General features: G+C 37.4%; 2 protein-coding genes across 2 annotated transcripts; one reads left to right on the forward strand and one right to left on the reverse strand.

The window, feature by feature from the left end:
* Window positions 1-5508: 5508 nt before the first annotated feature.
* zic6 (zic family member 6) lies at window positions 5509-8607 on the reverse strand (the record flags this gene model as incomplete). Its single annotated transcript, XM_081382158.1, has 2 exons — window positions 5509-6128; window positions 7647-8607. The coding sequence occupies 2 exons, from the start codon at window positions 8605-8607 to the stop codon at window positions 5509-5511; spliced, it is 1581 nt and encodes a 526-aa protein (XP_081238284.1).
* Window positions 8608-14302: 5695 nt separating this feature from the next.
* On the forward strand, window positions 14303-16756 carry zic3 (zic family member 3 heterotaxy 1 (odd-paired homolog, Drosophila); the record flags this gene model as incomplete). The annotated part of the gene is made up of 3 exons (XM_081383268.1): window positions 14303-15299; window positions 16201-16364; window positions 16574-16756. 3 exons carry the CDS (start codon window positions 14303-14305, stop codon window positions 16754-16756), a joined length of 1344 nt encoding a protein of 447 aa, XP_081239394.1.
* Between the last annotated feature and the right edge of the window lie 7201 nt (window positions 16757-23957).

A 23957-nucleotide genomic window follows, 5' to 3' on the forward strand; every position in this document is an offset into this window, starting at 1 on the left:
TTGGGTGATGGCCATGGTCACCCTTCTGAAAGCATAGTACTGGTGCTCAGAGTCAGGGCCATCCTCAAAGTCGCCCCCTTTCAAAAGGGGCAAATCCACAACACTTGCTAAAGTGGATTTAACGACTAATGGTAAGAGAATTGTTCTCTTTGTTCTTCCCCCTCCGGAACACGGGTCGCTATGACCATGTCGGCCGACAAGCTATTATTGCAAACTGCCACGAGATAACCAGCGCAAGCCACACCTGCAAGCTGATTGGCTGAGCAGATCCCTTTACTGTCTTCCCTGCTGCCCTGAGACGCCATCATCAGAGAAATGTCTTATGTAAGGCATGGATAATGAATGAAAAGAGTGTGCAAAAAAAAAAAAAACTTTTAAAAGAAATGTCCATGGGGGTGAATTGCAATCCTAAAAATGCATCAAAAGACAGAAATGCATCAGATATTGGGCTGGGCGGAGTTTGATTCCACTCCCAAACCGCAGCTGTGCTGAATGGAAAAGCCCCATAGCAAAAGCCCCGCACAAAACTGCACAAGCCTCATTTTGGTTGGACTTGCTGAGGTTTGACAAGAGAACGGAATGTCCGGCAAGTGAATAGATTGGGTATTTAATAAGCTGTGGTACCAGCTGAGCTACACAGGGGGCTGGCACCACCACCACTGACTCCACAACACTGCACAGCGGATCAAGATGGGACAGAAAACCAACCTATCAACTGACGGCACCATTAGCAGTGCAAATCTCAAATGTGTTTTGTTAAAATGCAAAAATGTTCAAAAGCCTACAATATTTTACATAACAATTCTCTTACGATTAAAGGGATAGTTCACCGAAAAAGAACATTATAATTTTTGAAAATGCTTTTTTTTTTTTTTGCATTCAGTGTTGTTTTGCAACATTTTAACTTTCATTGAATAACAAAAAAAGCTGAAACACTCTATATTATTATATAATATATTCTTTATAACCCTTTAAAGTATTTTCTTTACACGTGGTAATTGTCAAGTTAGCGCTTAAGCATACCTTAATGAAACCGGGGAAACAAATTAGACAAATTATCTCACAGAGATTCACAGGAAACTTGACAACTGAAAAGACAACACTATCTCTGAGTTCTGCGCCTTGTACGACTCTCACGTCGTGTTTTTGATAGCCTCATTACAGCCTCACCTCTAAAATCAATTTGCCTGTGTCTGTAGAATCACTCTCATTACACACTGGGTAAGAAGGAAGAGCGCGTGCGCGCCAAACCCCTCAAAGCCTAACACACCCTGTTTGGAAAAAGATAAATGAAAGCATGACTACAAAGAGAACATAGGATGGCCGAAAAAGGCGGCAGAGAGCTAGAGAGTATGAGTGGACGATGGCGACTCTGTAAACTATCTGAAGGACGGAAGATCAAATGAGGTGAATTTTGTGATTTGATGGCACCCACCTGCCACAGGACCACACCACTGCACAGATTAAGGGGCCGGTATAAGGGAGTCATGGGAGAAGAGGGAAGCCAGGAGCACAGGCAGCGCAGTAGATGAGAGAGTGGAAAAGTGGGCTGCTATGTACAGGAGGGGGTTGGGATGAAAAGAAGCCCAAGTCAGGGAACACCAACACCACTGGCTTGACCTGGGGACGACTGGAAAAGGCAGGAATCCAATTAAAATCACACCCCATCGGCCTGCACAGCCACCACCCCCTCACCAGGCTGACGCAACTTCACACTGATCCTGCTAGATGTGTCATTTTGAGCAGGTGGAACGCAACAGACATTGAGATCATATAGTCCTGGTCACACTTTGAGGATGCAATGGTGAAATAATCAATGACACACAATATCTGTAACATTAAAGGGTGTGTAGATGCATAAAAAAGTTGAAGATACTGTAAATTGTCACAAATTATAGACAAAAATGCAAACTAACCTTTGCCATACATCCTTGTTGCTAGGCAGAAAGCACTCTGTGAAAAGTGGTAGAGAGCAGCGACATACTGCTGACAGGAATCATCTCATTCACAGTGAAGTAACCTTAATAAAAATCAGCTAAAGGGTGTAGTCATCTAGATATTCATGAAGAAATATCATTGTTCTGTACGATACTTTTGGAAATGCAAAGATGAACAACGGCCATTAAAGGAGTTTTAGAGAGAGATCTAAATTCTGACTGATGAAAATGCACACCATCACTGCACTTGCTAGACAAAGTAAATACAGAACAGACTAATCAGAGACACTTATTCTGGGAAATTCTCATATAATAATCCTCCTGAAAGTTGCTTTCAGAGAGTGAATCTATGATACAGGAAAATTAAATATATATATATATATATATATATAAAGCAAAACTTGCTGTTTCCAATGTGTCAATGCAGTTAGACTAAATAAGGATTTAAGATAAAAGTTTTTTTTGTTTGTTTTTTTAAATATGCTTTAAATTTTGAAAGTAGATTGGGTTTTTACTTAAGAAATGACCAGTAAGGTGACTAACATGGGTTAAGTTATAGGTTTAGGAGTAGGTTTAGAGTCAGCTCTTATTATAGTAATTACAATAACTACAGGACTGAAAAAAGTGCTTGTATAGATTGCATGTATTATTACGGAATTGCAAGAATGTAAAAATGAAGCTAAGGAGGAGGTCAGCATCTGCTAATACAGTGAGGTTATATATGATAGTATCCAATCAGTCTTCACAGTCTTCACTTGACTCAATCGCAGGATAGTTTGAGGAAGAAAGATGTCAAAACGGACAAATTACAGAGTATGTAATGTAATTTTCGAATTATCTTTTAGCAGCAACACTAGTCAAAAATAAATTAATTCTAAAAGAAATGCTAAATAAATGTGATTTCAGTTGTTTTCAGTTACATTTCTCAACTAATTTTGAAGCCGTTTTGTTAATGACAATATTTTTGTGTATTTCAAAATCATACACACAACACATTTTATTTGTGCTGGAAACGAGTGAGATTCCAAACACAAGACGATCAAGGTAATGATTTTTACGATTGCAATTTACTCAAATTTACTATAAGATTTCACATAATAGCGTTTTGAAAGGTATCAAAATTGTATAGAAGACAAGATCAGTTCGGATACATGCTTTACAAATGAACGCAAGTATCTCTACATGTTAAACATCCTCTCTAATGACAACACAATTATTAACACAAGTTTTATATTGCAAATTTGGAAATATCTCATCAAAACAAGATGTTTTCCTAGCATCAGTCACAAATACCACAACTTCCTGTGCTCTCTTTTTAATTTCCTGTCTCTCAATTATCCAGCAGTTTATAAAAGAAATGAAGAATATCTTGCAAACTCCACATCCACGACAACTTGCTTGTAACGTACCGCATCAGTCCGGCGCTGATGGTATGAGGTTTCAGTGGAGAGACAGATATACATTTGCCCTATGACCTCTCTAAGGTTATTCACAATAGCTAAATGAATAAACTGAAAAATGATGTTAGAAGACGCACAGGGTCAAAAGCCTTGGTAGCCCCCTTTTTTCCCCCAGTTAAACCTAGGGTCTCTTTTTCTTATGCCTTTAATAGTCTCCAAAACACAGGTTCACTGTATTCTTTGGTCACCCGATTTTTCACCAGTTTCTCGCTATAAGTAGGTTATAATGATTGGTGCCTGAGGCACCATCCTTGACTGTGGGAACTGGGCTCTTTAACTATGAATTAAATGTATTATTGTAATAACCAACCAGGAAAGAAATTAGTCTTTTAAAATGCAATACATCCTAGTCATTTTAGCTGCTTCACACCCTACTACACTATCCTACCACCTCATACACACATGCACAACAATCCTGGCAAAATTGGAGCATAAAATACCTAAGTGCAAACTATCTGAGTACATAACAATAGTTATAACAAACCATATAGGCTAACAACAGTTGCATCTCAAAATTCCAACAGTAGCACTATACCGAAGGCCCCAAGTTTAATCTTTGCAGCCTTTACAGCCTTACAGTACATGTTCAAATTTTTCTCAAAATACAGAATCAATTAAAAAAATGGGGACAGTACTGAGTTTGAGGACAAAACAGAAAATATGCAATAGCACTTTAGTCATGCAACTGGTTTACTGAAAGTGCTGTGGAGGCAAACAATTTGGGTTTCAGTATGTGCACTAACCTAACATTTCATTCCTCACTACCAAACTTACTCCTTTTCCAAATTTGCCATTTGGTTCTTAACAACAGAGGTGAGATTACAGCCAATTTGTATTTTACGGAACAGGATTTGCGCTCATTTTCATTCAATTGAAAACCTACACGTTCGTACAATAAGCAACTTAAGTACGTGCAGGTAAGTAAGGCCTATATCCTCGCTCACACCTTATTCATGCCCTGTCATATTGCACTGCAGTTTTAACAATAAAGTTAATAGTAAACGAAATTATCGTAACAATTCACATAAAATAATTAAGACACGATGAGTTAAACTGACAAGAAAATGGCGATAAAATTGGAACCTACCGGAGTTCATTTGAGGTGGCTTTGGCCGCTAAATCGCCTTCACTGAAAACAATTTCTTTCTCAAAAATGAATATTTTGGACATTGCACAAGTCTGAAAGTCACTAGAAGTAAACATATATAAAGCCTATATACGTACAAGTAGGCTATATAGTAGGCTATTTTTTTCCTACCACATATGTGGTAGGCTATCCGTGAAATTAACAAGCACAGATAAAATCCAAAAGCTTATACTGAACTCACGCACGTACGTTTCATTTGAGAAGCATAAAGTTTAAATCACAAGCCTGATCAAAGAGAATAGAGATACTTTAATGAAACTTTGAATGCATAATTAATTGCACAGTATATACAGTAGAATCTTAATTAAACAATTATCATTAAGGGGACTGATGTCTGTTATAACCGCCACAGAATTACTGAGGTATAAAATGCACTCAATGTGTGGTGAGAAAATCTTAAAATAATATAAAGGCCGCGTCCAGGTTCACCTTCACACATCACATCAAGACAAACGATATTTTGTATTCTAATAACCTGCGACCAACATTTAAGCGGAGACAGAAAATACATATAAATTCCATGTTGTAGCCTACTTTACAAAAAATATTCAACTTGATGAATAACTTTTCAAGAGATAGAAATCTCTAATTTCCACTATACAACAACAATACGCCATTTTTTTTCTGTGCAGAAATAACTTACTTTTATTATTTCGAACTGTATTCTACTCCATCTGTTGGTATCTTGTTTGCCGATATTTTATATTTGATATATGAATTATATTTTGGCAACTTATCTATACTTTTATAGACATTTAGCAAAGGTTAAGTAAGCTATTTACAGTTTAAGAATATTCACCGTCACCGACGTTTCACCAATACAAGAACATAGCTACAACAGATAAAGCTCACGTACAGTAACAAATTGCACTATCCTATTTTGTAAGCCAATTTTACATGAGGAGGAAAACTTCGGCTGTCATCCGTCATGCTTTAACACGAGTACAAGCCCGAATCACAGACATTATAAATCACTGTTACAGTGTTTGGGTGAAAATGTGTCCACGGCGCTATGACATGTGTACCAGCCATTTACTAGACTTTTTTGAAAAGGTGAGTTGGACGTAAAAGTTCTATGGCTAGGTGGGAAAGTATGGCTTGGTTGGTTGCATGAGTATTGTACAGACTCGGGTCGGTAATTGCCCCGTTGTAGCAACAGAGGGTCCAAAAGGGACTGTGGCCTGTGCGCCGTATAGTCCAAACTGTTTTCAAAGGTGTGATGGAAACGTGACCTCATAGTCGACTCATTTCGCGTCTCAGGAGACAGAGTCTCTTGGGAGGTAGTCGTCATCGTTCGCGTCACTGTGGTAGTAGAGGCGGGTGTGTCTTGCTGTTCTGCCACCTCAGGAGACCTGGCCTCTACAAGGTGCTCGTTGTCTTCACCGATTTTGGCAATGTAGGCCTTGCAATGGAGTTTCATGTGTTTGCGCAAGGAGCTGGGGTGTGTGTAACATTTTTCGCAGCCTCTGACCTTGCACGTGTAGGGTTTATCGCTGGAGTGAACGTGAGAATGCTTCTTCCGGTCACTGCTGTTTGCGAATCTCCGATTGCAGCCCTCAAACTCACATTTAAACGGTTTCTCACCTAAACGGGCAGAGGAGGGGGAAACGCGAGTTACGGGTGGGATGTACAGTCAACCATGGCTCATCAGTTCTGAGTGCATGGTGTCATTAGATGTGTTATGCAGGATGTTGTAGCAAAAAAAAGTTTGCTGCTCCACACATTAAACAGTAGCCTAAAGCAGGCGAGGAGAGAACTTTAGACAACACTCTCGTACATGCAAAATGTGATAAATCGAAAAAAAAAAAATCCATTTAGCCCTATTTCCCCCCTATCATTCTTAAAAGTGGTATTTTCCATTCAGTTGATTCCATGCTATTGCTGCTACTTTCAATGATTCACACTAGCTAAAACAGACTTAGCCTTAGCTTAAATTATTAATGAAGCGCACATGCATAGCTACAGCCTCTCTCAAATTTATTTCAGTTATAAATAAGGAAAATTAAAATTAAGAACAAACAGATTAGGCTATTATCACAAGTTGAATTATGCCATGACCAACAGTTGGCTTCTAGGTAATTTATGGAATTGTGTCAGTGATTAATTTTCAAATTCTACTTACATGCTTTCAGTGAGCAATAATAATTCTTAATATCGGTCTGTAGTCGACCTCATTCATATTTTTATATGCGTTATGAGACAAAGATTGATTCCTATTTTAATTGATTTCTAGTAAAGAAAAATAAAGTTAACTGTGGCTTTAATAGCCTAATTAGACTAATCGATAAATCATTTCCATAAATCATACCTTATGGTTAAATAAAAAATAATATATATATATATATATATATATATATATATATATATATATATAAAAACAATTATATTGATCGTAATATTCTAAGGATTACTGTGACGTCAGTTTCAAGTGTAGTGGTCTCAAAGCATGCAGTGCACGAGCGGGTGCACTCTACCATAGCAGAGAATTCAGCTGCGCCTTGCGTAAATGCTACGTCACAGCTCTCCGGTGCCCTGGAATTTATTTCTTTATTTTCACTGCATGAATGAGAGGCACCCAAACAACTGGCCTGTGGATTGATTTTCACCAGCACGGTTTCTAAAAACGAAATCAAAAATGTTTCCACTAACACGAACAGCAAACGTTAGAACAAACAATGGGCTACATATGATATTAATAAATGCTTTAATCGCCGCTCAATTTTAAGTGTTGCAGAAAATTAATGAAATTCTAAAGTGTACAAAAAATCTACATTCACTTTTATGCCGAAACATTTTGAAACTAAATTAAACATGATGGACCACAGTGTCAAAATCCGTGTTTATGTACAGCAAAAAATAATTTTAAAACTATACCGTTGAATATTTTATAACGTTGCCATGGGATCAAATAATCAATTTATTTATTCTGTCCTGGCAATTCCTCATTAAAAAAATTGTGTTGTAACAATGTTAAGTAAAACACTCTGAAAAAGATCCTAAAAGTCAATCCCAAAAGTCTGAAGCCTATCTTTATATTACTATCATCATCATCATCATCATTATTATTATTATTATTATTATTATTATTATTATTTAACTAACCTGTATGCGTTCTCTTGTGTATCTTGAGGTTTTCGGATCTGGCAAAAACTTTTTCACATCCATGAAAAGGGCAGGGAAAGGGCTTTTCTCCAGTGTGCACTCTGACGTGGTTGACGAGCTTGTATTTGGCTTTGAAGGGCTTTCTGTCTCTTGGGCAGTTCTCCCAGTGACAAACGTAGTCAGAGTGCTCCGGTCCTCCGACATGCTCAATCGTCACATGGGTGACGAGTTCATACATGGTCCCAAAACTCCTGGCGCAGGGCGGCTTGCCAGTGCCTTCTTGGCCGTCACTCCACTTACACACGAGCTCGTGCTTCGGGTTCTGCCTGGAGCACCTGAGGAAGGCGTCACCCCCTCCTCGTTGCATGGCCATATTCAGTGGCTTATAGAACTCCAAGAACTGGGTGACTAGCTGCTGGCTGTTGGCCCTGGGGCAATTGACCGACTGCCCATACGGGTGCGTCCGTGAGAGAAGATCTCCGGGAAGACCCAACATCATTTGGCTGCTGAGATCTCGGGTTCCGTCTGACGAGCCATGGGCCTGCTCTTGATACGTGGTGAAGAACGCGTGGCTCCTGCCATCCCTATAGCTGTGGAGGTCACGGTACCTTCCAATATTGCCATGTTGGTTAGGTCTCGGAGCCAGCTGATCAGTTACTGGTGGCATGCCTGCTGCTGACAGATTTGTCCCAATGATAATGCCCCTAGGACTGGGTTCTAAGCGATGACTGGTGTATCCAGTGTCTGGAAAATGGGTAACCGAGTGGTCAACATATGCACTGGCCCTCGTCTCGTGGTAGTCTCGCAAATTTTGCGAGGGGCAGAGTTTTAAGGAACTGCCAGTGGGGTGCCCCATGTGCTCCTCTGCCAAAGGTGGCAGCACCATGCTGGGTTCAGTATTGCTCTCCCCAGGGTTGACGCAAGAAAGAGGGCAGCCACTAAACCGCGACAGGCTTGTCATGTTTTGTTGCAAGCTTGACTGAGGGTTTGGCAAATCAACCAACCTTTAACGTTTACGATTTACCAACAAAACTCTTCCCCATTTCCCCCGCTGTATCATCTGCATGTGCAGTTATTGCCCGTAAACCTCTCAGACGCAGGAATCGGACCCAGGTTCGTTAAGATTGGTGTGAGTCCCATGCCGTTCACTTTGCCCTCTTGATTTGTGGCAATAACCGTGGTAGTAAAATGCTCCGAACCAGGCCATACTGCAATATAAAAGCACAGCAGGCAAACCAGCTTTTAAAAAACGGTGCTTTGGGATTGGTCGGAATGCGCGATGATTGACAGTCCCTGGATTTGTTTTAAAAGGGACACGCAGGCGTTCACCACACGACTCCGTTTTCAAATATCTCAGTGAAAATGCTTTGATATGTGCCGCTCGCGCACTGCCAGATATTGGCTCATATGTGACTTAAATGCACCAGAGTTCCGAATGATTATTGTTGGCTAAAATATCGAAATGTTTAAACTACGTATGTATGAATTATTAGAACGTCTGAACTGCGAATGCTATGCAGCTGAGTGATTTCAACATCGAATTTAAATACAGGAGTTAAGAAATCAAATCAAAATTCTCTTTCAAACCACATGTCTCTCTCATTCAACTGTGAATGTCTGATTTACTATTCAATATTATGGTTTAACATTAATTAAGGTGAATATACGTTGGTGATACTCGGTCCATAGTAGCCTACTGGTGTTGTTGGTGGACAATTTATTTTTTTACGACCAAAAATATACTATTGTAGTTGAGCGTCTATAATTCTACTTGCAGGTAAATATTACACTTACTTTGGTTAAGTTAAATGCGACAGAATCGAGATTTTTTTCACTCTGTTTGACATTTTTCATGCAAATATGTAAACATTAAATTACAATTTATTTTAAAATACCCCATATTGTAAAGTGTCCTTCCCCATGTGGAAGTGGTTAGTTTCATTTATTTAGTTTTTTTTTAGTGAAGAAGAGATGAATTTTATGGATTTACTTAGGCGTGCATTTTTATCGGATATCTTTCTGGAGTTGCAAATCTGTGATAAAATGAACAGAATCATTTTATATATATATTTTTTAATGAATGGATACATTAAATTAATTAATAGTTAAATCAATGAATAGGCTATTAATAAAATATTAAATACGCAAGTAAATATGATTTAAAAAATACAAGCTTTAGGCCACAATAAAAAATACTGAGTCAAATAATACCTAAATATCGCATAATAACTAAATATAACGTTTTTTGGCTATGGAATATGAAAGAGTTAATAGACTCCTGACATTTTAGGTTACAAAAATGATTAAAAAAAGTTTCAAACCCCAGATGATCTGGTGACAATTTAGGAGGAAATGTATTCACTTGTTTTGAATTATTTTGCACCTATCAATATAAAATGACAAAAATGAAAACAGGTTTGTGGTGTATATTCTCACCACAAATAATTAACTAAACTGCTTTTGTAAAAAGAATGACACAGCATCAGTGTGTGGACATCAAACTGAATACCTGGTAGAAGAGCCAGTTCAAACATGTTTAAATAACAACACAAAATGTTGACATGTATGTATAGAATTTAATTATGTGAATTAAGTTTTAGAATCTCAAAAATAAAAATCTTTGATTATATCAAATGAGATACTAATCGCTCACATCACAACATTTTTTTTAAATAAAAAAAAGAAATTAATATACTTCTTCTGAAGACTGTCTCTTCCCTTTGAGTGGGCACAAGCTTGGGTTATTTACTGATATAATTCTTCCCACACATGAAGTTCTTGGATAGAGTAAACATTACAAGACAACAATATTTACTGAGGTTACAGTCACTGTATTCACAACAGTCAAAATTAAGGCATTATTAACAGTCAAAAAAGCATCGTTGTCACTACAAGTCAAATCAAACATAATAATAAAATGAAAACCAAAAAAGGACAAGAATTGTTACTTTTGTAATGAGTCCTAATGCAGTTTTCAGATAAATGACCATGACCATGATATCCACCACCATAATAACAGTGACAGATATTATTTTGTGAAACAAAACGGAGTCTTCTCACACAGCAACTCTTCCTGATTAGTATCCTGATTCATATCTTTCTTCTTTTTTCTTCATTACTAAAAGACAAAAGGCATTTTTACAGATATTCCTTACATATAGAACTTTCAGAATTAAAGATTCAGTGCAAGAAATGAGAGAGAGAGAGAGAACAAGAGAGAGGTGCATAAATGAAGAAATCAGTGATGAGAAAGGTGATAGTTGGACACTAAAATAGCTTTTTTGTGCACTATCAATTCAAGTAGGCTAATGGTCACTAAATGACACATCTATAGTTCACAAAGGTCACAGACTGGTCTTTACTATACCCACAGTGCACACACTACATAGTCAATAGTCTAATATCAATCCAATGCATCCATAGTTGGTAGTATCGTGGCTTACAGATATCTTAAGATAACTCAATTGAGAGATGAGCTTATTACTGAAACAAAATTGTATATGCTCTACACATCTAAATATACCTTAAGTACATTTGCAAAAATGTAAACCACTTCTCTTCCTTGCATACCTGTATTAGGCCATTATGTCTACTATTATAAATACAGTGTAGCCTTATTTTAATTTCCATCCAACATTTCCATATCCAGACAACAATAAAGCCATACATTGCCCCTGATATATATATATATATATATATATATATATATATATATATATATATAGGTTTGAAATACAGAAAAAGTATTCCTCATTGCTGTGAACTTATAGCAGGTGTTTAGCTTAACAAGTTCAGGGTCAAATGTCGGTAAATTTAGATGGGCAAATTAAGTGGAGAATAGACAAACTGAGTGAGATATAAGCAGAAAAGCACCACACACAAGGACTCTAAAATACTTTTTTTCTTTTTTTTTTTTTTTTTTTTTTTTAGTTTTGGGGTTCGGCATATAGCACAATAGTCTATACTGGTAACGGTAGTTTGCATTTACTAGCAGATGCATAACGCCTCGACAAATTTAATTTCTTGTCATTTATGCTAAACAAAGTTAGCACATTTTATATAGACACGTTAATTGAAGGTGCCATGGTTATCTCATTACCCAGTACTGATTAAGTGTTTGAGATAAATAGAACCACTCCTCCAAAAAGCTGATAGAAAACATGCAGGCTAAAGACTTTTGAATGTTTAACAGATACGGAAAAAGATAAAGCAACATGTCCGCAAAAACACACAGCAAGAGAAAACACAGCTAATGTCTCAAGGGACGAATAATAATTTAAACCACAAAAATAATAAAAAATATCCCTAAAAGAAAGGATGACGAATTGGTAGGTAAGTAATGTCTATGTTTTTATTTTTATTGCAATAGTTTAATTTTGTGTATTTGATTAGGCTACATTTAATAAATGTAATGTGAGATTGATAACTGGTACATTAATCAACAGGACATGAACTATAGCAGTACATCAATAATTATCAACGATTCTATGATTGATAATTGTTTAGCCAGAAAAACCACCTATTAGAATTCAGTGTGAAGCTGTTTCCAGGTAATTCTGCTCTAACTTAAAAAAAAAAAAATATATACGAATGCCTATCTTTTCAAGGGGGCGGGGGATATAGAATTATGGTATGATTTTGACAAAACATTATTGAACAAATAAGGCTAATCGGTCGCAATATAGCTCTGTTCCATGCAATTATAGGCCTATAAGTCCTTTTAATTTTCTGTGGTGTAAAGTAAAATAACGCACGAGGCCCCCTTGAGTTAAAAGCGAATCTTGCCCTCATTTGCCTTTTGGTTGGCATAGTTGTAGTGCCGTAAAGAAGTTAAGTGAAGTAACTGAACAATTCTGTGCATAGAGAAAGCAAAGAACGTCCTTAAGAACTTAGCTATATCCTAGCCCCGCCCGGAAATGAATATGTCACATAATATATTAAGTGCGTCCACATTTAAACAGATAGGCCTGCATCTAGAGTGGAGAGTAAAGAATCCGTATAGCCTATCTGACTGCAGACAATGAAACCTTTAAAAAAAAATCGCCGTAAATCTGTCCGACGCTGCAGAATACTCACATGTGTGCTCGTGTACGAAATGGAGAGTAAGAGAGAGAGGAGGAAAGAACAAGACATCGCAGAAAGGAGGGGGGGGGGATAGAGCTTGCTGGATATCTATTTTGATAGCAATCTGCTTTAAACTTGTGTTTTTAAGCATAGTAAAGTTCTTTGGCGAGACAAAAGTGAAATGCATGCTATTCTATTAAGTCAATGAACCATGAAACATTTACTAGGCTACTACGTTTGTAGGCTATTTATTAAAAAAATAAAAGTTTATTGTAATGTTTTTTTTGTTTTTTTGTTTTAAACACGTAAGGTCTTATGTTACACGATTATGTTACCTGAATAAAACATGAAACTGATCTGATCAAAACTTTTATAATGCATCTACTGAAAAAATAAATTACTCACCTTAAAACTTAGACTTAGACAAGGCCTATACGCGTTTTTCCATCGTAGAAAATGTGCAGAAAGTGAAAGCGTGATAGCTGAGGACTAGACCAGAATGTGGGTCTGATTTAGAGATTTTTGTTTTTAATCTCTAAAATATAAAAGGGAACTCCTTCCGAGGAGAGATTGAAGGGGAGAGGGAACGTGAAATGGCTTGGAGGTATAAAAAGCGCTGCTTGAAACACTCAACGCGTCTCTGAACTTGATCAGATTTTATGTGTCCTGCAGCGAGTCACCAGCAACCCTGTGAAACTTCCTCAATAGCAAGAATTTTTGGCGCCGTGAAAAAAAAAAAATCCTCGGGATAATATACTTTCCACCATATTTCATTCTCTCTTATTCTTGGGTTCTGCGCTCTGTAGTAGGTACGCTTTTACCTCTTACGGCTTCAAAAAATTCAGAACTCTATGCATGCATAAATGTAGCCTAAATATGTGAATATACAGATAGATAGATAGATAGATAGATAGATAGATAGATAGATAGATAGATAGATAGATAGATAGATAGATAGATAGATAGATAGATAGATAGATAGATAGATAGATAGATAGATAGATAGATTATTTTGAGAAAAATGGTCAAGCAAATCCTGAAAGTTTATGTAACTTTGTGAACCGCTGACATGCAAGCTCGGGAAATAAACAAGCCTTTTTGCCTAATTCGAAAAAAAGTCCCGTTCCTTTACCTGCAAATAATGCCAACAGCAACCAATCAAATCTACTCACTGAAACGAACTGCCATTTTCAATTCTAAACCTTGCCAATCAACGAACAGGCAGCCAATTATCGCCCTTCATATCCGTCACGTGACTAAGAAAGCGCTGTCCTTTCATTGGACAGCGTAGAGCTGCCTCCCGAGCTCATTTATGTGCAAGGAGTGAGTGATTGACTTTATCAGTCCAAGGACATCATTCGTCTGGAAAGGGGGGGAAGTTTGATCCTCTTTCTCACGGATCCCAGTTGCGGGAGTTTGTCCTCCCGTTTACCGAGACCCGGGATTATCATTTCGTTTTTCAATTCAAGATTTCTTTATTCAAGCCTACGTGAAATTGTGCTCAGTTTACCGTTACCCACTTCACTCCACCAACCTGGGGTTTTTCACTTTTTTTTTTTTCTTTTTCGCTTGCTTTTTCTCGATTGAGTCCAATGACTATGCTCCTTGATAGCGCTCCTCAGTTCCCGTCACTAGGAGTAGGGGGGTTCGGAACGCCTAGACACCATGAGTTGGGAAACCGAGACCCCGGGCTGGGGCTTAGTCCCTTCGCAGATTCATCTCACTCGGCTGCCTTCAAGATAAGTCCCGTTACTCACGATATCGCCTCAAGCCAGACATCAGCGTTCACCCCACAAGCTACTGGATACGCAGCCGCTCTCGGACACCACCATGGAGGACAAGTTGCTTCTTATGCCGGCGGAGCATTCAATTCGACCAGGGACTTTCTGTTCAGAAACCGGGGCGCAGGCATCGGAGAAACCGCACCACCGAGTGCCCAGCATGGAATCTTTGCCGCTTCTGGGAGCCTACACGGCCCCCCCGGAATTTCGGACAACCCGGGACATCTGTTGTTTCCTGGACTTCACGACCAGAGCGTGAGCCATACTTCACCAGGAGGACATGTTGTAAACAGCCAAATGCACCTGGGTTTACGCGGGGACATTTTTGGCCGTCCAGATCCGTACCGACCTGTGGCGAGCCCTCGTACGGACCCTTACGGCACCGCTCAGCTCCATAACTACAACCATCCCATCAACATGAACATGGGGATGAACGTACCCACACACCACGGTCCGGGGGCCTTCTTTAGATACATGCGGCAGCCTATTAAGCAGGAAATGTCTTGTAAGTGGATAGACGAGAATCAAATGAATAGACCTAAAAAGACTTGTGACAGAACTTTCAGCACAATGCATGAAATGGTGACACATGTTTCGATGGAACACGTTGGTGGCCCAGAACAGAGTAATCATATTTGCTTCTGGGAGGACTGCCCGAGAGAGGGAAAATCATTTAAGGCCAAATACAAACTCGTGAACCACATCCGAGTGCACACTGGAGAGAAACCGTTCCCTTGTCCGTTCCCCGGTTGTGGGAAAATCTTTGCAAGATCAGAAAATCTTAAAATTCATAAAAGAACTCACACAGGTAAGGCATTCATATTTCCCCCCTTTTTTGATTACCTATTGGTTTTTGGAAAAACAAATGTGTATCTATAATTATGTAAATAATGTAGGCTATACATAAATTGCAGTTCTTTCATACATTTAGGCAATACAATTGTACATTTTATTTTACATTAATTTTAAACTAAATACAAAGTTTAACATGGAGGAAAACTCCCACTAGTAGCTACTTTAACTACACTTTAGAATTAAATACAATGGTAAAATGTTTGGGGAGAAAAACTCATTTTGATCTCATATAACCCCTATATACTATGAAATGTTCATTTTCTGTTATCTTTTCGATTGAGGAAAATATATTTTTGTTCAAATGTATTGCAACTCTTTGAGGATGTAAAGCTGCATGCGTGGTTGTGGAGCGAAATTTTGAATGGACTGTCCTCTTTTCATCTTGTGACTGTAAAGCTAGTAATTGTGGGGATGTGTGTATTGTGGGTGCATGAATAAAATGCTACTGGGAACTTGAGGTCTGGGAAAGTATGAAATGGAAGTGAATTTAGTCTGATTAGCTGGATTTGTGCCTAGAAAATGACCCCTTTCGAAATGTAAAGCAAGCTGTTGAACAGTCTAGTAGGCTATATTAAACTAGCCAGATTGAAGAAAAGTGTGCTCAAATTAAGCAATTGCTATGCAATTTACACGACGATGCATTGCGTGTTGATTAAAGATGCTTGGAAAGTAAAATAAATGATAACAGCACGGACTCTCAAAAAGCGTGATATGTGGGTAACTAAACCATCTGGTGTGAGCGCACCATGGCCTGTTATTTCGAAAGGCATATTACATAACTGAAAGTTGTGCTCATCCGCTCTGTGAAAAAAAAGTTATATTCCTAAAACCCCAGTGTTTGCTCTCACTTGCAGGTGAGAAGCCATTTAAATGCGAGTTCGACGGCTGCGACAGGCGCTTTGCGAACAGCAGCGACAGGAAAAAGCACATGCACGTGCACACATCTGACAAGCCATATATCTGCAAAGTGTGTGACAAGTCCTATACACATCCCAGCTCTCTCAGGAAACATATGAAGGTAAGGGGAAATTTTCTGATTTTGCAGCCAAAAAGAAATCATACAAATAAATAGTTTATTATTATTATTATTGTGAAGAATAAAACCCCCGTATAAACCCCGAACAGAGATCAGAAATCATTTCAATCATAATGTTTAACCGTAGGCTACCATGTAAACAAGTGTGTTATTGCCTGTATGTCATACATCTATGGACGTTATAATTTAAGGTACACGAATCACAAGGCTCAGAGTCGTCTCCAGCTGCTAGTTCTGGATACGAGTCGTCCACGCCGCCAGTGCTGGTTTCTGCGAACACTGAAGACCCGACAAAAACACCCACGTCTGCAGTGCAAAATACATCTGCACACAGCGATGGACTACCGCCTAATTTTAACGAATGGTACGTTTGAAGCTCCAAGCAGACTCTCAAAAGGTGGACCAAAAGGTTGAAGCAACCTTTAAAAAAACTATTTACGCTATGGCGTACAAAATGGCATTGAAACAACAGGAAAAGATGAGAGTTCGCCAACAGGCCTCGTCTATTCTCAGGATTCGAAATTTGACTTTATTCCGAGTTCGAAGAAAACTAGCAAGGCATTAAATAACAAAATAACACTTTCTAAGAATAAATGGGTTTCCTTTAGTTTTCAGATTTCAGATGATTATTTTATTTTTCATTTTATGTATTTTCTGAAAAAAAAAAATATTTAAAAAATAATGGCAAAGAAAGAATATTTCACGGTGTTTTATATTAAGGTGACACTCATATCACCTTTGATTGATTGTTAAAACTTCAGACAGTCTTAAGAAACGTGCCAAAGTCTTTGTCTTGAACTTGAACAAAAAAATAAATCATAAATAAGTATATAGCCTACTCGTGAATGTATTTCCTTGTTTGATGGAGTCAAATCTGTTGTCCAAGTCAGTTTTCAGGTGGAGAATGTGGTATTAGCTTACGATTGTTACCTTTGAATATAACGTTGCCTTTGTTAATAATGATGTAAATACATATCCATGATGCCATATTTATCAATTTGTAATTTAATTATCGGCGAAATAGCCGAATCTTAAATGATATTTATGGAAATGTTTTCTAACAAGACTGTACAGTTTTGAGTCAATAACCAGTTTTAACGATGAAAAAGGGAGTCGGTTCTAAAGTTCCCACGATACGATTGTATCTTTTTTAACCAATAAATGTGTCTTATCTGGGTCGTAAAGTATTAATTATATTAATATTATAACATGACATGATCTATAGTTTCAAGTACGCATTTTCCAACGTTAAGTTCACGTGAGGACCGGTATAAAAAGAAAGAGAGAGAGAGGAAAAAAAACCATTGGGATTATTATTATTATTATTATTTTAAATCACCGATGAATCAGCCATATGAGGTAGTAGACTTTCTGGTTCTTATTGATTCCCCCCTCCCCTCCCCTCCCCTCCCCCTTTACTCTTAGCATCAGATTATAGACTATATCTCTGTAAGGAACACTTACAAATTCGAGAGGCCACTGACCAGTGTTTTCATCGACACGACACTTTTTGACCAGATACACAATGCAATAGTATAGCTATCATTCATGCATCAACTTTGAACTCGTGTGACAGTGTTAAAGACATTAGCCTATATTCTTGGGTTTAAGGTACAGCCATTTGAATCAGTATAGTATTCAATTTTCGATGGTTCAAGAACTGTCTTTGTGGATGCAAGTCTGTGTTTAATGTGTCAAAGAGGAGCAATGATCTGTCACAACATTCTCAAAATAAAACTTTCTGTCTGTCAGTTTGCATTGTTTTAAATGTAGTTCTTCTGTGAATATAGCGTGTTGTTTGTTATGAGTACTGTGGTATAACATATAGAAAACTTTGATTACACATTTACTTGTTTTATGTGAATAACTTTTCCAGATGTGGAACTGTATGTGTGAATGAAATTTAGTATTAAGATTACAAGAACTTTTTAAGGTGGAAAAGTAAGGGAAATATGTTGTTCAGTGACACCAAGAATTACAGCATTGCATTGTTACATATTTCTAAGAGACTAAAATTATGCATATACATATATTGTGCTTATGAACATGATTTCAAACCACCAGCACTACTTTTTGTAAACAAACGTTAAAAAAAAATCAGTACCTCGTAAGTAACGGTGATATATGAATACGTTTATTTAAATAATTTAATGAATCTATGTTTTATATACTATTTTCTATACGTTAAGTTAAAATAAATAAAGATTTATTTCAGCCACCTTCGATGTATATTCAGCCCTGATCTTAGACAGATCTAATGTACAAATGAAGCTTGAATGTGATTCTGTGACATTTTCTCGTGGAAATGGGTCACGCATCAAGTTATTCCTGAAAAGCACATGTTTAACTGATGAACTGTGTCACTGTGCCATTTTCGAGGCAAACGATGTTACTTCAACATACCTATTCAGAATTCAGCAAAATCTTGTACTTTCTTTCGAAGTAGCGTTATTGTTTGTTGGTTTGTTTAACAAACTATTTGACAAAATGTGAACAAGTTTTTGACTGGAATTAAAACAAATCCTGAAATGTCACAAATGAGGACGTCAGTTTTTCCTTTTCATTCATTTCTTTGCTATTTTTCCTCTTGTTCTAATTCTAACCTTGAACTTAAAGCATAGCCTACGCCTTACACCAAAATGTACGAAGCAGCAACCCACTTGAACTTGACAGTAACATGCCGCCATTTTAGCATCTTGTTTCTTTGAGGGACGAAAAAGTTTAGAATTGTAAAGCGTTAACGCAGCTAACAACAGTTTTAAGCACATGGTTATCTTAGGACCTATGTTAGGACCTTGGATAGTAAACATGCAAGAAAGCTGCTAAGTTTGTTTCAAAACTTTCTGCAGAGATACGCTAAGCCATTCTCTCGTTGTCAGTTATGTAGGCTGGGCTTGGAAGACATTCATTCAAAAACAATGCTGTGGTAAAAACAATATTGCACCAGTGGCAGATTGTACATTTTATTATTCCACTGCATTATACAGATTATCTCCTAATGATTATCTCAGTCAAATTATTAATTATATAGCCAAACAGTATAGCATCAATAGGACTTTATAAGTTTTAATTAAGTATTTTTAAAATGATATATGCAATGTATGCACCCACACACATATAGCCTACATATACCCATATGTATGTGTGTGTGTGTGTATATATATATATATATATATATATATATATATATATATATATGTTTTACAAAAATATAGCCTACATAGCCTGGTATTTAAAAACCTGCATCGATTAAAGGATATGGAGTGAACGCAATATATTTTTAAACGGACTCAAGTTTACGCTTTAAAGCCCATAAAGGCAACCATTATTTTTTGCAGAACCTGCCGGGCTTTTTTTTTTCTTCCTGACTTGGTATGCAGTATTTTAGCCCAACCCCCATAGACTCCACCTTCATTTCAAACCCACCCCCATCTTCATAAACAGTTTTCCCAAATTCATTTAAACTGAATCGTTTCTATTTTCTGCGCAAGCGCACATTCTTCTATTTCAGACAACATTCTTCTCCTCATGCCATCGGCTCGAGCCTATCTGACATATGTGGTGACGTAACAACATGGCGCCGGCTACTTTGCTGAGGCACACCGACACGCTATCAGAGCTTGACTAAATGAAAGCACTCGTTCGGTCTCATTTTAAAACCGTTGCGAACAACTAAAAGTATAATGTGAATGTAAGTAAAATATAAGTGAATGTTTGGTCTTTGGAAAATACCAGTCTAAAGAATGCCATGGCTTTTTTTTCTAATTAAGTTTGAAAACGATTAGAAAACACATCGGCACTGTAGTAACGTGGCATGAGTTTGAAGAGTAGCGGAGTAAAACATTGAATCTGTTGTAAATAAAGCGCTGGCTTTACACAAGCAGATATAAGAAATGTAATGCAGGGTTTTGGTTAACTCAATTAGGTTTAAGTAATCTAAGAGAAAATGTTCTAAAATAGGCTACCACTTGTTTTATCACTTTAAACACTCTGAGATAAGAATTTAGTAGGCTAAGTATTCAGGTGTTTATTTGCAAGCGCATTCTGGCTAATAGTAGCCTATCCTAGTCCTCCCTGAAGCCACACTCAATCTCATAGCTTTGCTGGCTAAGCGGGTGGCACTGTCTAAGAGGATAAACCGACACGAGCCGGTTCCAAACGCTTTTTGTCACGCAACTGAGTGCGCGGTCATAATAAACTCATGAGATGAATTACCTTGAACATGGCGTGCAGTCAGCACGTTTGCGTGTGCTAGCCTATTAGTTTTCTCACGCATAACTTTAATTTTAAATGTAAAGGAACACATAAAATAAGTCATTGCCTCACACACTACCAGCCCTCTTATGCAGACTTGAATTCATCAAACAACTGTATTCCATAAGGGATGCTTTTAGACAAGGTACTTGTCTAAAAATAATATAGATATAGATATATATATATATAGGCTACACACACACACACACACACACACACACACACACACACACACACACACACACACACACACACACACACACACACATAACTTAGAACACAAACTTACAAGACCACATCCAAAATACAACAGCAAAAGCATTTGCTGTAAGGTATTCAAACTAAAGAAGGTACAGCTGGGGCGAGGGTGGTGCGGCTCACAAGGGTATGGGCTCTTGATAAATTATTTTTTACTGTATAGGCTACTTTTATTTACACAGGAAAAAAATGGTAGATGTGAAAATCTAGAACTCTAAATCTTATGTAAAATACGCTTTAAAATAAGTGAATTGGGCTGTGTTTGTCTTTAATTCGCTATATTTACCAAACAATACAACAGTTTTGTGGAAGGTAGAGACAATTTGCACGTCAATTAATCCTTTTCAGTGAGTTCCACCGATGCGTATTCACCTGCAGGAAAAGCGATGAATATGCAAAGGTGCTCAATATGACTGTTAATCCAGGATGTGCCCTTTCAAAATCTACTTTGGATGTGCTGCAACTCCATTGTAATGTTAAAGAAAGGTAACTGGAGTCATCATTTATCTTGATGTTTCGTAAAGTTTGCGTTTAAATTGATTTACCCTTCACATCCCTGCTGGAATGGAAAGGGGGTGGATTTTTATGTTACTTTAAAAATCCAACAAGTGTCAGCTGCTGTTTTTTTAGAAGCAAGCCTGTAACATGGTATTTCTTTGTTGTTTTGTTGTGTTAGAGGACATTTTAACTTATGGCCTTTATCGCTTTGCGGGATTGTTAGCACACAGAGATGAGAAGTTATTATACTGAGACGTCATTCTAAGCACGTGCGAAATAAAAGAGAAGAGAGGACGAATTCCCAGAGCCAAGTAGGCTACTATCCTGGCCTATTCGCAAATTTGAAAATTTGCGGAGATGTTTAAGAACGCTGCGAATCCATTTGTACCTTAAAAAGAGCGAGTCTCCAATTGTTCTTTGCAACATCACACACTGTCTTTGACTGAAGGAACCCCTCCTTTCAAAGTTTGTCAATAAGACAATAAATATATAAATAAAAATAAATTAAATTAAATTATGAAGGAGACCAGGGAGATTGTTTCAGCGCAATTCTTTGATAATTATCATACGCCCTTTTTTTTTTTTTTTTTTGGATTAAGCAATGCAAGGTGGTGCCTTAGCCTAATGTCCGGGTTTGGAGAAAGTATCCCGATCCCTTGTTACAATATACTTTCAGTTTGATACCATTTATCTAATCGTGCAGACATGTTCATCATAAAAAAAAGATGGTGAAGGCACATGGAACCAAATTAGCCTAAACAATAAGCTCGGAATTGACCAATATCATCATATAATAATAAAGAAGCCTGTTTTACATAAAATGCAAGGGAATGATCTTAAATTTGTTTTAGAGAGAAAAATCATGAAATCACGTCAATCTATCCGCCAACTAAATTGTTCAGTTCAGCTGGACCATTAGAAATTTGTATATTAATGAATTTCACATCAACAATGGCCATATTAATAAAATTAGATATTTCCAATAATATTACTAAGAATCATTAGAAGTTTATGTCCACTGGTTTGTCATCATGCTGTCTCACTTATCAAATTAATGGACGACTAAGGGAGTTAAGGTGGCCTGAGCTGTGCCATCATTGCATCAGTTAACACCTGCAAACAAGCGTTAGGGACTGCAGGGGGCGAGAGAGCAGGTGGTTGGTAGTTTGGAGGCCCAAATTAATAAGACTAAAGCAACAAAATACAAAAGGCAAAATCATTGGGTCAGAAAGTATCAGTTCTGCTCCAGCTGACATAATATGACTATCCTTGACTCTAAAAGTCATTAAATCAAAACATGGACTGAAAATGCCAATTGACTGATCAAGTCACATAACTTTTTTTTCTTCATATTTTACTCTCTGTCGATATAATAGTAACCTGCATGACATATAAGGTACAAGCAGTAATTTATTGATCATTTCACACTGTAGCTCATTAAGGTAATGATTTATTGCCTAAGGTTATTTTAAAGTAGTGTATTCACATATTTTTTTCTTTGTCCGACAAAAAGTAATTATGCACACTTTACTCTGTGTGTGTGTGTGTGTGTGCGCGCGTGTGGGTATAGAGGCTATCAGGGGGTGGGTGGCCAGGTGCTGTTGGAAATTGCTTGGCTATTGCCAAAGAGACCTCATGCCAGGATAATGCAAGGTCCAAAGGTGGACCAGACTAGAGTCAATCCAACCCCTCTCAATACCCCAGGGCCAATCTCCTGTGTAATTGTTTTTCCGGTTTCATCTTTCCATTTTGAGGGACATTACAGAAAACGGATCACATACTTTGTCTTTGCTCACTTAAAAAAAAAAAAAAAAAAAAAAAATGACAGCAAAAGAAGAGAGCACAAGTTCATGTGAATATGTTTACAACCTTGCTGCTGTTGTGCCACAATTGCAATCACAATATCCAAGTTCACCATCACTAATTTTCTTAAGGATAAATTATTGCATGACACTGCAATAAAATCAAGAGTATGAAAGACAAATAATGTATAATTCAAAATCAGTTAATTTTATCTAAACATTATCGACCCTTATATTAGAGGCTGATGAAGACACTAATGGCTTTTTCAACACAATACTTAAAAAAGGGCATTTTTGCATGAATATTCTAATATATTTTAATGTGATTTAAATGCGCAAAACAACGTAATCGTTATTGCAATTCTAAATAGGCTGCTGCATGCCACCGTTATTATTACTGAAAGACTGAAATATCAACCCTATTGCCTGCACCTAAAAATATGCCAGTTGAATTCAGAGATAATGCGATTTTAAGCGTTTAAAAAAATAATAATAATAATTAAACAGCCATGCAAAGTGAACGCTAACAATAATGGTCATAAACACATTTTCATAGGCTAAATGTAATTTTTATGTATAGGAGCATGTATTAGATTCAGTGTTTTGTGTATAATTAAATAGTTCTTAAGTCAAGCCATAGCCTACTTTGTCAATGTTTGTCATAAATGTCACAGGCAGTCCGTAATTCGCGCGAAAAGAAAATTCAGAGCACAGAGTTATTAACAATTCACTTGGCAAGTCCTTGACAAACTCGTTCGAAATA

Source organism: Scardinius erythrophthalmus (assembly GCF_964197995.2).
Source record: "Scardinius erythrophthalmus genome assembly, chromosome: 13".
Lineage (NCBI taxonomy): Eukaryota > Metazoa > Chordata > Actinopteri > Cypriniformes > Leuciscidae > Scardinius > Scardinius erythrophthalmus.